The 13,983-nt window shown below is 30.7% G+C and overlaps 1 protein-coding gene across 1 annotated transcript in view; it reads left to right on the top strand.

The window, feature by feature from the left end:
* Positions 1 to 13,983, top strand: part of LOC111029299 — a 53,249-nt gene that overhangs the window by 29,324 nt on the left and 9,942 nt on the right. The window contains exon 2 of the mRNA XM_022308264.1: positions 12,311 to 12,702. Within this exon, the coding sequence (XP_022163956.1) occupies positions 12,311 to 12,702 (392 nt within the window). The remainder of the gene's footprint in view (positions 1 to 12,310; positions 12,703 to 13,983) is intronic.

The following is a 13,983-nucleotide window of genomic DNA, read 5'->3' as shown; positions in this document are numbered from 1 at the left end:
AGTGCTACTCGGCCGAAAGTTCATTTTTTATAAAAGAAGATTTTCGAGTGACACGACTTAAAATAAACAATATTATTCAGATAAGGTCAGATTCATTTTTCAAAACGGTGCATAACAATATAGAACATCGAAACTGTTCGAAAAAAAATCCTATAGTTACTTAAATTACAAAACAAATATATTATTCCAAAACGGAAATGCGTTTCAGTCGATCTGTGCCTACTTGTTTTAATGCATTTTCTATGTAATTTCGGATTCGTCGAACAACCGACGGAGAACACGACCGAAGGTTCCGCCCGTCCGCGTGATACGCACTTTGAATTAATGTTTAAATCTTAAAAATAAATTTACATATTTCATGAATGATTCGCTAAAAATATCCTTATCTAAGCCCCCCGAATACTCGACTGTCTGAACCCGGTTTTTTCTGTCAGAAATCCAACACTTTGATATCAATAACATGTCATGCACGATCGCGGTCCATTATTCAGTTATCATTATTATTTTTATTAAATTGTTGAAAACATCGCGCACGTTTACCGAGCCGGGGAAATGGACAGATTTTCGTATGCTATAGGTACCCAGCCACTATAATATATAATCGCGTGTGCAGCGCACGGGGTAGGGTATAATATTATACAAGTATGTGCATTTTTTTTTTCACATGTACAAATTAATATGTGTCAGCATTTGGCGCGATTTGCCAAAATTATTATGGTGTCAAATCGTGCCATTAACATGACAAATCGAGTTGTATACCTACGCACAACTCGTGAGTAACGTTTTGCAAGGAGGGATCATGGGATACATATTATAGTGAGGCGTCTGCCGTGTGTGGGTACGTTTTTATATTCAAAACGGACAAGTTGAACATTATTGTTTTCAATAAAAACGTATTAATTCGTTCTGTTTTCTAGCGACTAATGACGTATATTTACCATGGGTAATTAATGGGAAACGGATTTACATGCTCTAAAAAAACGGAAAAAATTCCCTCCAAAAAAATACGATTTAATGCACTCATAACAGATCTTTTTTTTAGAAAATGCACTAAAAGAGTGTTCTTAACATTTTTTTTTGAACATTGAAAAATTGTTTACAACAATACCTTAATAAATAGGTAGCTAATCTTATCTTTATCTGATTTCATGTATGTGTGCATAGACCTAAGTGTCTACACGTGTCGGCAATAATTTCATCTGACAAACCGTATTACAGCTGGCTCTTTCTATCTGATCAGTAAAAACATAATAAATAGTAACAATAGTAGAACCACAAGAAGTTCATTCTTTTAGAATGCATTTTAAGTAAATTTTTATCAAATGGTATATCTATTCTTGTACGAAAATGACTCAATAACTTAAAAGTGCTCTAAAATATCAAAAACTGCAAAATAAAAGTTAAATTTTCTAATTCCTTGATGTATCACGTGCACTTTGTGCTTGGAAAGCAATGTTTTAGGCATTCAGAAAAAATGCAATTTCCATTCAAATCCAATTCAATCAACAATTGTATTTTTATTTTATTAAATAAACACTTTTTTATGCATGTAATGTACTAATGTATAATATCCTGTACCCAATATTAATATAAGTATTAAAATCAAATTAAAAACAATTTTAAATGAATTTGATGAAATATTTTATTGCATTTTGTTGACATTTTTAATGCACTTTTTTAAAATTCTTTAACAGCCCTAATAATAATATTAATTTAGGTTTGTACAGTTTGATTTTAAACAAAATTTACTAGTCAATTAAACAAACAAAAACAAATTTAATAAGTAGATATACAAATATCGCAGTTATATTTGCAATTGAAAATTATGCGCGATCAATCGCGTAATTCTATTTAATCGTCATACAGATGTATATGACATAGATTCACTATTTTATACGTTTTAATGTCATGTATGATGTGTACAACGAAGTTTATTCAAATTGTAAATAATAAATGAATTGAAAATAATTACAAATTATAACTCGATAAAACCAATCGCAAAACATCGTATCCGATCGACTGTTGCACAGTCCCAACTGCGGCGCAATTCATAATATTGAACACTTTTTTTGACAGTGTACCCTATAATATAATATGATAGTACCTACCTGTCATAAAAATGGTAAACTAATCAAAAATGATAAATTGGAAACAACGTTTTGAAATAAATTCGATCTGATCCAAAACGGCGATTATATCAAAAACAGATTGCAATTATTATCTGAACTGCAGAAAAATGTCAAAAGTAGCATTTGCGCTTATGATAATAATAATTATTATCATCATCGATAGGTATATCATATATATATATATATATATATATATTATGACGTGTATATTGCCCATAACAGACTTTTCAAGCTCGCGTCATTATATTATTTTAACTTTTATTCGCCGTCCTAGAAAAAATGTTTTTATATATTTTAGGAAAAAACCCTCTCGCGGTTCCAAAACAAGTTTACAAAGAACCGCCGTACATAAACTCGATTTCACTCGAAGTTTCGAGATGTTTGGTCTCACAGACCATTACACACAGCCGTACCAGAAACTTGTAAACAGATGGGCAACATTTCCGGGAGACTGTGTGCATCGCGACCGAGCTTTGCTATATTATTATGTAGCGCACACACTCAGAGAAGACCAAGATTAAACTTGATCCGCCGCATTTCACGCTTTGATATAAGAACAGTGGCCGCGGGGCTGGCGATTATTTCGATTATTCAGAGGTAATGGTCGAAGACATATTTATAGAGGTTCCTCGAAAAAAATCGACGGTTGAGCGTTGTGAAAAATATGAATAACGATAATTAATATGAACGCAAACGATGCGACGTGTTCAACGATAACGATAGAAATACACAATAGTGTGCATTGGCGTCGCAGAAGGGGAGGGGGGGCAGAGGAAGCAATTGACCCCCTCGGATATAATCCAAGGGCGCAAAAGTATACTTTTGCCCCTCCCCCTACTACATTAAAATTAAAGAGCATACAATCGTAAATTACGTAATACGTTTAATTTATACGTTTACTTATTCAAAATTGGTTTCATATATTTTGTAAACATATTTATTTATGTATTGTTACTTTTGAATATAATTTTAGGTCTTTAGGTATAAAGTTTTGTGATTTGTTTCAATATATGTATAAATATACGAGTAATGCATACGTTTATTATACAATAATTATATCAATACATTCATACAATTGAATAATTCTTATATTATAATAATATACTACCTATATCAACATTAAAAGAATAAAATATTAAGAAAGGATTTATTTCATCAATCACAAATAAATATATAATAATTGTTAGGTTTTTTTTATGTCTCCCCCCCCCCACGAAAAATAATTCCTGCGCCACTAGTGTGGTAGGTACCTACTAATAATGTCCGTTGGTTTTTAAATTGGTTTCGAGCAATAACTGGTTTTGATTAATTTATATGCGTATAGATTGCGGAAAGTCCACTGTTGTACTATTCGTTCGGGCCCGTCGTTTTAAACGTATACAAATATCAGTGTTTTTATAATCAATGTTATTTTTGTATTAAGATAATGAAATGCACAATCCTTACTGTTTAGTGCGACAAGTGTGCGATGACAGAATCAAAAATCTATAGAAATTTGAAATGAGCAGCCACTCGTTGGTGACATTCTTGACTGGTAGTTGTTTGATTATTATCCATCTACATTCATATGTCATAGTAAAATATACATTTTTGTTTTCCTATTGATTCCTTGAGCAAGTATCGCGTCACCTGTTCCTTTTTAGAAGATCTCTGGGGTTGGCGTTTAAGGTCGGGTGGACGAATTATTTAGGTCAATATGAAAACATAACAATTGCGGACCCGAATATCGTTGTCATAACACTAATATTAGATTTATAGTATTTTATTTAAAAAAAACCAATTGAGTTTTGGACACAAATATTTCCCTTCACCACTTGTTCAGGACTTAGGAAAAGCTACCAAAAAATTGATAGGTGGGGTTAAAAATATGTGTCTTGCAAAAGAGCAGTGGTTTTATCAAAAATAATAATTGGACATCTGTCCGCAATTAGTAACGTGCATTTGTGTTCGCAATTCGTAAGTTGCCTTTTTATGTTTCGTCCTCAACTCACATGTTTTTTGTCACATTGTCCGCAATTGGGAAACACCGAAAGATTTTGTAGAAGCGTGCAGCTTCTTCTGTCACAGTTTTCATTGAAAGGGTTTTATGTAGAGAGTAATTAGATACGAAGGGCGGGGCGTTCGCATTATCTCCCTAAAGACATTATTCTGGAATTGTTTTATCTTGTTGGTATTGTAAACTTTTGCACTAGCCCATATTAAGTACGAGGTTTTGTTTTTTGTTTTTTCATAAACAGAAATAGTAATTTTGGTTAAGATATTCAATAAAGAGATTATAATATCATGATAATTTATGTTCAAAATGATTTACTGATGTTATTATTTATTCAATCAATTAAATACGTTACAATGCACAATGGATATATTTGGACCCGTTACGATAATTCCCAGGAAAACGCTTGACTTCAATTACTTACATAATTTTTTCAAAACAAAATAAAAATTGATGGGAAAGGGCGGCAAACGATTAGAATGTTCTGGTCGAACGTACTGAAACAACTTCGAATTGCCAAGAGGGGAAGAAACATTGAATTGACGAGGGTTGACCGCTGGTCAGCCCCTAAATTGTACTTCGAATTACTTACTGAGTGTACCAAAGTCATTGTTTTTCTTCATAGTTTCAAATGAGCGAAGGTTCGAAATGTTCTTTATTGACTGTTCATCACTCTGTGGTATTCAACGAATACTTATTTACATTACTTTACTGTTCTTATTAATCATTATTATACACAAAAGTTTTTATGTAGCTGAATTTTCTATTGTTGAAAATCCCTATTTTTAATAGGTCAATGAAAATCAATAACTCGAATAATTAAAACGATTTTTTAAATGAATGTTTATTCACTGCTCGGAGAATTATGAAAGTAAAAAAAAATTCAAAAACTCGTAATAAAATCTAAATATAACGAGTTCTAATTACGCCACTGATATCGAAATACTTTTTGAACAGATGGCAATCATTTCTAGGAGACTTGTGCAGAGCTTTTTCATATTATACATACTTAAAGAAGAATAAGATTAAACTTGACTCACCGCATTTTACGCATTGATAAGAAGCGTTCCCTGGGGCTGACAATTATTTTGACGTCTCGCAATATGCAGGTCTCGGTTTTTGCGCCGATTATCAATTTTATTTATGGCCTCTGCCTACGTATCGGAACTGGGAAGTGAAGTTAAATAAATCATAAACGACTTAGTTGTTTTCTTAACGGCGATGCGTCTCGATGCAAAAAACTAAAAGCAAATAAATCGTCGTTTTGCGAAGTCCCCCAATTTATTATGGCTAAGGTTGGCGTACCTTGACAATTTAATTTATTCATATCAGCAAAAACGGTTATTACTGTGATATCATTTTATACTCGTTTTAATGATGCAGTGCGCTGAAACTAACCGATAAATTTTAATAAATCCTGAATAAATCACTTTGTGGAATTTCTTTTAAAATTGTGAGATTTAAAATTAAAAATTAAAATATAGTTTGAAAAGTTTTATCCGGTATGATGTTAGATATTTGTTCATATATTCTCTAAGTTTAATTGTCTGCCTAGTGTCTGACCTAAAAGCCCCACTTGTTGATATTGATTTTCCAACTGCATTACGCATTGTACCTATCAGTAATTTTATTGTTCATAATTTTTTTTTTTTCTTAAGAAGAAGAAATACTTTGAACAATTTGTATACTGCTGAGAATGGATAATTTTCTGAAAAACTTAGCAGACCCTTATTTCTCATTATGTTTCGAAATAGACACATGAAAAAAAACTTTTTCACGAATTGGCTGTACACTGTCTAAGAATTTTTGTTTTTTATTTAAATTAAAATAAACTCTAGATGAAGTCGGACAAAAAAATATATTTTAAAATTCAAATTTCTCCTGTGAGCAACAATATTATTAAATTATGTTGTTATAGGTACTTGCCTCTACAAATTAGTTATCAATTATAATTCAACTCGAGTGTTGTAATATATGATAATTTATATAATGCATAATATTAACACTTAGGCATCGTTGCGGTTGATTTTTTTATATTCATTTGGAGATTTAATTTGGAAGTGAGGGGGGGGATCATAAATGTCCCACTAATTCTTAATGTGGTCAAAATCGTCCTCCAAAAAGTAGGTTATTAAGTTGGAGCGCTCAAATCTGACATTAAATAATTGTTTTTATTGAAAACATTTATATTTTATTTCCAAAAATGTATCTCAATTGATTTATTAAGGAATGTATTTTATCCAATCGAAAATGTTTGATGATATTGGTACAGAATAGTGCTTTCAAGATAATGTCAGAAGTATTTCGGTTTTTTTTCAACGCCTTTTTAAAAGTTTTTAAAAATCAATTATGACTGATATCCAAAAGTGTCTTTTTTAAATATTTTTTATATAAATGTGTACATGCATATTACAAGTGAGGTATAGACTCTTATTATACCTATAAATTATTATGGTCGAAAAGATGAAGAGATCACATCAAAGTCGTTTACTCTTTTGCTACCTATGACTCTAGATTTACTCAATGTTATGTTTCACAATATACTCATAAACATCACTCAAATCCTTTGAATATTACTATTGAGCTGTATTATTTCAATCACAGCGGAAAATCATTTTTTTTTCATTGTAATTTGTAAGTGCAAATCTAAGCAAGCACCGTATTTGTAACGATAAATCAATAAAATTACAATTACAATTATTTAAACCCGATGACTATAATATCTAACCTCGTTAAGGACGGTTAACCTAAATTGATGCAACTTATCCATATTTACATAGCCTTACTGAGGGGGTTAAAATGTTATAATACACTAAAATTAGAGTAAAATCATTGTTTATTATAAAAATCGAAAAAGAATATGATATAATATGTAATTTATATGTCTATATGATATATATTCTTTATGAATGTTCGGACTTTTTGTCGATGTTTCCATTTTGATGGCGCGAGAATTAATTAAATATTTTTTATTTTCGTCCTCACTTAATATAATAACATGTTATTCAGTGTTCAATTCATTTGAAATATTTCACTTTACAAACAACGTTTCGAAAAAGAAGTTCTCGTCATTAAACGGGATGCTAACTTATAAACGACTGAGCCGTACGGGAAACAGTAAATGACATCGGTGTACACCGTAGAGTCTGTTTAATACCACTATACCTAGGTATCTGTAAAGTGTTATTTGGTGAAACATTTGTCCGCGATAAAATGTAATTTTGTTTATATTATGTATGTCTTAATTAATTTCACGTTCATGGTTGCAGTACTCCTTAATTGTCACTTTCCTTTTTCGTCTGCGGCAAATGTAATAATACTCAAGGAAAGTTTTGATGGTGAGGTAAAAGGATTGGAGTGTTTGGAGTAAATATTATGCTGTTTGATACTTAATTTAATATAACAATGTTTACCCATCTATAGATCTTCAGAATATCAAGTCGAGTGTTACTGCAGAGTAGCTACTCACCTGGGACATCCACTACCAATAGTATATTACGCGCATATGCTTATTGTAGAAATGTTACCGATTGCGGATATTCTAATAAATGTTTAAAAAGAAAAAAATACCGGAATATCATAATTTAAACTGGTTACAACGAATGCTACAGTGAGGGAAGAAAATGTTTTTATTATTGGCATAGGCGTTCCCAGATACGCACTGTGATTTTCCACGGGCATAAAATTACAAATATATTTGCAATAAATAAACTTAAGTTTAAGAATTCAGTTTTAGATGATATCTTTAAAGCAAATTTGACAAAAAAAATTGAATGATTCACTGTGTGCACTCTTCAGCGGTTAATATTGTGTGCAGAGCGCATAAATGATAATCTAATGTCGCTAACCATTATTTTTATTTTTATTTTTTATTTCTATTTTATTCTTCAAGAAGATAATGGGCCCCACTGAACATGTTCGTGTGGGGGCCCATGAGTTCACAATTTGAAATATAAATACGTTAAAAAGTTCTTATAAATTAAATACTTACAATTTCCAATATTTATACAGTTCTCACATATCTAACTATAATATTTATAATATAAGTAATATATGTTTTTTCTCTTTGTTTATATAATATAGTGTTATGTAAAACATTGTGTAGTTAAATAATATAATATAATATGGTAATATAAAACTAAAATTAACAATAATTACTGAAGTCGTACAGCTAATATGATAAATAATGCAGTAATCCTATACGTTTGTTATGAGTCTTTCTAAATTTTGTTCTTGTAATAGCCAAAGTATAAGGTTATTGACTATCTAATTCGCTTACTGTCTGTACTGATTATTATGTTGTACGGATTGTAAATAATTTTAATAATATAGTAATGATTTTAAAAAAACAGTTGTTGCTTTAAAACCGAATCGATTGTTACAAATAAAACTATACGTACCTCCGAGGATGTTTTCACACATCACATCATATTTTGATTAAAAATTGACCGCCGACAGGATTTGAATCGAGAAGTCAGCTTCTGGTGGTGTATGATGGATGAGTGGGTGGTGACCTTCGAGCCTTTGCATTTAATATTCGTTATATTTTATAAACAAAAATCCACCGTATTTTTCGATATCAATGAATGGCTACGTGTTGTTTTTACGTGCAGCCGCCGGACGGTCGTTTCAGCATTCATAAATAATAATACAACTAAACATAAACCTTTATTTCAAAACTATATTTTTCTTCTTTATTATTATTTTCTCAAAACGCTTTCATCGCAGTACAATAACGGTCTAAGAACTTATTATTGTGTTCTTTGAAATCGAACCTTGAAATAAATATATATATATATATTTGTTTTTTTATTTCAAATCGTTTTGTGCAGTCGGATTGACTTTAATAGCTTTTAGCGAGCTCGAAAAAAAACAAAATAACATTAAAAAACAATTAATTTCATACACCTTGGATGTATATACTGCAAAGCATGTAATCCATACTTTATGTATATCAGAGTTTAACGTTTCTTTTTATTTTTAGTAGGTTAGTGATGATTAGGTACCTTTTATTTTTTTTTTGTAACATATTATTTTAAAAGTATCGGTATAGAAATGTCTGATTATTGTTCAGAAATTTTATGATTAAACCTTTATAGCTTTTCGGCTTTTACTCCTAATGTAATGTTTGATGGATATTTAAAAACCTACGTAATTTATCGGATGTGAATTCGTTCGACAATAGTACAATATGGGTAAAAATGAATTATATTTATATTTGTGAATTAATATCAATTATTATTATTTTTATTGGTCTACAAAATAATATAATATTATATTATATTATCATATTTAAAAAATTGTTTTAGTTATTCGATCATAAAATTAAGATCACACGGCGTGTTATATAGGCAATTTAGGTACACAGATACAGGTTTTTTGTATCTCACTATAATCGTCAGATGTATTTCTTTCATAATAAAAAAACTATATGATTTCACTTTTGTGGATTGCACTTTTGTTAATGTTATTGTTAATAAGAAATGTTAACGGGCTATTTTAATTTGAAAAAAAATTAAGCTGAATCATAAATTCTGAAAAAGGTACAGACGTATACTGTAATATTGTAATCAACTGTGTTTATAGTTTTGCATACCGGTCAAATGACCCCTTGCCCACCCCCCCCCCCCTGTGACCACCTGACGACCGTCACATATTTCAACACCAGACCAGAAAGTTATCTCTCGAACATCTTGAAAATATAAAAACGATTTAACCATTGTTTTAAGTATTTTTTTAGACCTAAACCAACAGGTTGATCCTTTATTTTTATTTTTGAAATATGGCCACCTTGGTAAGACTCCAAGTGTATCGTTTCTAAATCTTTTTAGTGCCGTGATCACCAACATGAAATGTTTAGAAAATCCAGAAATCTTAAAACGAAAATTTTTACCAAAAACAAAGTTAGTTACCGAGGTAACTCAGACACCACCTTGTAATAAATACTATTTTTAGATTAATTATCGGTCTTGCCAGACTCATACGTTTGTCAACGAAACATAATATTTCGAAATTATATTTATTACATAGTTATACGCTAACGAGCGAGAGTGAGAGCCATTAGTCGTAGAGTGCCCGTATCAATAGATGCAAAACGAAAAAGCTTTCAATTAATTAGTAAAGCTAAAAGTCGATATTATGTTTTTCCAGTATTCAAATTAATAAATTATTGAATTATTTCATTACAGTATACGAAAATGTTATTTAGTAGTTCAAAACATTAGTGGTCATAATAAAGTCCGTCTCCGTAAACAAAGATACATTATTTGTTTTGAACTATTTTACGCGTAAACATATCAATAAATAATTTAATTTTACCTGTAACTTGATTAAATCGGGTTTTGAATTTTCATTAAATTACTTATTAACTTGTCTTGTTCATAACAGCATTAAAATGTTTTTGACGAAAAGCACGGAAAAAGTCTATAATAATATTAGTCTTATTATTATTTATTGACAAATTGACCAAGATTTCTAAAAATCCATTAAAGTATTTACCATATTGGACGAACCATGCATTTTCAATAATTAATATTAACGGGTTTTTAACAAAATTGTACTTACCAGATCATGTAGCAAAAATAACATCGATATAAGGCAACTTTATAGTTTAATTATTTAATTATTTATTTCTAAATTGATTTTAATTGGGCATCGATGACTAGTCCAATAGCGAAACATCAATTCGTATTACTGAAATATTTAGTAATTATATTGTTGCATATTTACATTGCTAACATGTTGCATTTAATATGAATGAAAAAACGTGAAAATAAAAAGAACGAACTTAATACTTTCAATATTGTGTACAAAGTATAGCTTAATATCAACCACTTCAACTCATAATGGTGTATTTAGTAATGATTCTCTAAGCAAAATATTTAATATACAACTTAGATCTTAGGAAATTTCTTTTTTTCCAATAATAATGAGTTTAAAAAAAAATCCATTTTAATACACACAGTAAGCAACTGATGGTTTATTTTATGAAAAACGTCACTGATGCGGAAGTTTTTTGTTATTATTATTATTATTATTATTATTATTATGATTATTATTATTATTTATTCAGAAATATAATTACAATCGATACACATAAGAAGTTCAATAAGTAATTTTGTTTGAGTACATAATAACATAATAACAAGGACAACAAGATTGGGAGAGCGCTTAGTAGTGCCACAGGACTAAATTCGAAAGTTGAAACTAATTAGTAATTAGTGTGGTTTAGCAACTTGAAAACGTTCTCGGAAATATTGGAAACGAATTATCTTCTTCGTATCAACACAATAATTCGCTAACAGAAAAAATTGAAAACAATTCTTAAACATATTATGGGTACCTAGGTCATGTTTTAAAAGCAATAATTGCATATTTCTTGCTTTAATCACATTCTGAAGTATTATCGTTCTATCAGTGTGACGACAATAGATAATCAACGAAATGCCAACAATTATTTTACATTGTTCTGTAACACTATCGATGATAATAAAAATCGGAACTCCCTCAAAACCGCTCTATAGGTAACCGATATGACCATATATTTTTCAATTATTATGCTCATTGTTTTGATACGAATAAGTATCAATACATTCTGCGAATCTCTGCTAAAATTGATTACAGTCTTGAGATTCGTTCGAGTTCATTAATACACACAATAATAGACGTATTGCATTAAACGCAGCACTTTAATAATTAATTGAGTCTGTTGATACATTTAAATCCATTTGCTCGAAAACAATACAATGTTGTATAGGTGCATAATGGCTGCCATTAAGTCTATAATTTCTAATTAAAAATATATCGTTGGATTTCTAATGAAAAAGTGAATTCAATAAATTCTTCAAACGAAAATAAACGGTCGAATTGTTCGGGAAATCGTTTTTTAGGTACGAGTCTTGTCGCATTCATCGAGTTCCATTAATCTCTTCTTTGGAGAATTCCATTGCCCATTACAACATTATAATAACAAACGAAACCGAAATGTACACAATAAACATATATTATAATATCGTCATACCCAATTGAACCTTTTCAATAACAGTTCGTAAACATTTTTTCGTCGATTTATCGATCGCGCGGTTTTCGTAACGTTGCGTGTCTCGTGATTATACGACGTTTAGGGAACCCGAAAAATTGAAATTTTCGATAAAATCGAACGGAATATATTCTGTTTTTTCTTTTACAGATGGACCTGATGAAAATCAGCGTCGTATTGTACATCTCACTCATATTAGTACTCAACAAGTATTCGGATTGTACGACTCATCCCAGGGTGAAAATGTACGGTCCCAAAGTAACGGTCATCGATCGTCGGAAACCGGATCCGAAGATTGGACAGGACGCGATCAACGAGGTGAAAATAATTTCCCAGCCGGAAGATTTCTTGGACGAACCCACCTGCCTCGAGTTGCGTCTAATGTGGCGCGCTTATCAGAGGCAAAATCAACTGACACAGTCGGCCAGCAATCTGCCGCTGACTTTCGATCCGTTTGCATTCAACACATGGGAAGATTACATCAAGCCGAGGTACATGAACAGACAAAAATCAATGATGTTCGAACGAACCATGCCAGACAGGTAATGTTATTAATATAACACAACGTTAACATATTATATTATGCAAACGACATCCAGAAGTGTGGGTGTGCGTTTTTTTAAATATCAGAATATATTTTCTAAAAACGCGTCGCGGACATTTTTTGTCATACAAATGTATTTTATTTTAGAACGTTACTCGTACGCATTGTACCTATGGTTGAGAATTGACATTTAATATTGACTTTAATATTCGATACTACGGGCAGTGAGGATCGTGGTTCTCAGTCGATAGTGTTCATCTAGTCGAATTCTCGATCAATCGCATTTCGTGTACGATTCAGTTAGAAACAGTTTTGACTCGTCATAATCCAGCTATAGTGTTTTGTGGTTTTATATTTGAAAAGTAATAGCGGGCCTGTTCACTGCGCACGACAACTCCCTTAGATTTTTCCTACAACCCCCGTCGGTAGGAATGTATATAAAATGCTTTTTGTTTTTTTTTTTTTTTTTGTAAATTATAGCTTTTTTTAAATAAATCGAATACTATTTGAAACACTTTTTCATAACTGTATACAATAATAGGGACAAATTATTAAACTCTTATGTACAAATACGTACAAATACGTAAAACAATCGTGTAAGCGTATTCTTCTATTGAACAATTATTATAAACAAACAGCTTTCTTAATACTTGAAAACACGTTTTTTACAGATATAATTTCAAAATTAAATAAAATAATTAGTTTGCGAGCATTTAGATCAAACCAAAATAACGACAAGTTAGTAAGCCCTTGGTTAGGGTCCGCCAACATTTGTATTATGCCATAACAATAATCAAAATATCATTGGTTTGAAGTTTTTGAACCTTATTTTATTGACAGATATTCGCATTCCCTGATACATATACCATGTTTGGAATAATATAAGCGAGTAGAATTTTTGTAATTATTTTATAGTTAGGCAGAGTAATGTATCTTGGGATCTTGTCTATAGGCCGATGATGGCGAAGGTATTGGTAACCTCTTCTCTGAATTATTTGTTCATTTCTACTCCAACTTAAGGCAAATACCTTGCATAAATCCTTTAACTCCGCCTAATGTTTCCTTATCTAACTCCTTTATCTTAACTTCCCGGCCGCATTTCAATTATGTTTCTTTATAATTGCAGATTTACTTTAAGTAACGTCCAAAATAGAATCTTTGCTTTATCACTAGAATCTGATCACTTTCCTTTCCAATTCATCATTTATTTCTCTAATTTAAAATTAACTTCCAACATTGAAACTATCACTATTATTCATAAACACTTTTCCAAATTAAA

This window comes from Myzus persicae, unplaced genomic scaffold, assembly GCF_001856785.1.
Source record: "Myzus persicae strain clone G006 unplaced genomic scaffold, MPER_G0061.0, whole genome shotgun sequence".
Lineage (NCBI taxonomy): Eukaryota > Metazoa > Arthropoda > Insecta > Hemiptera > Aphididae > Myzus > Myzus persicae.
This window is presented reverse-complemented; position numbering and strand designations above follow the sequence as displayed.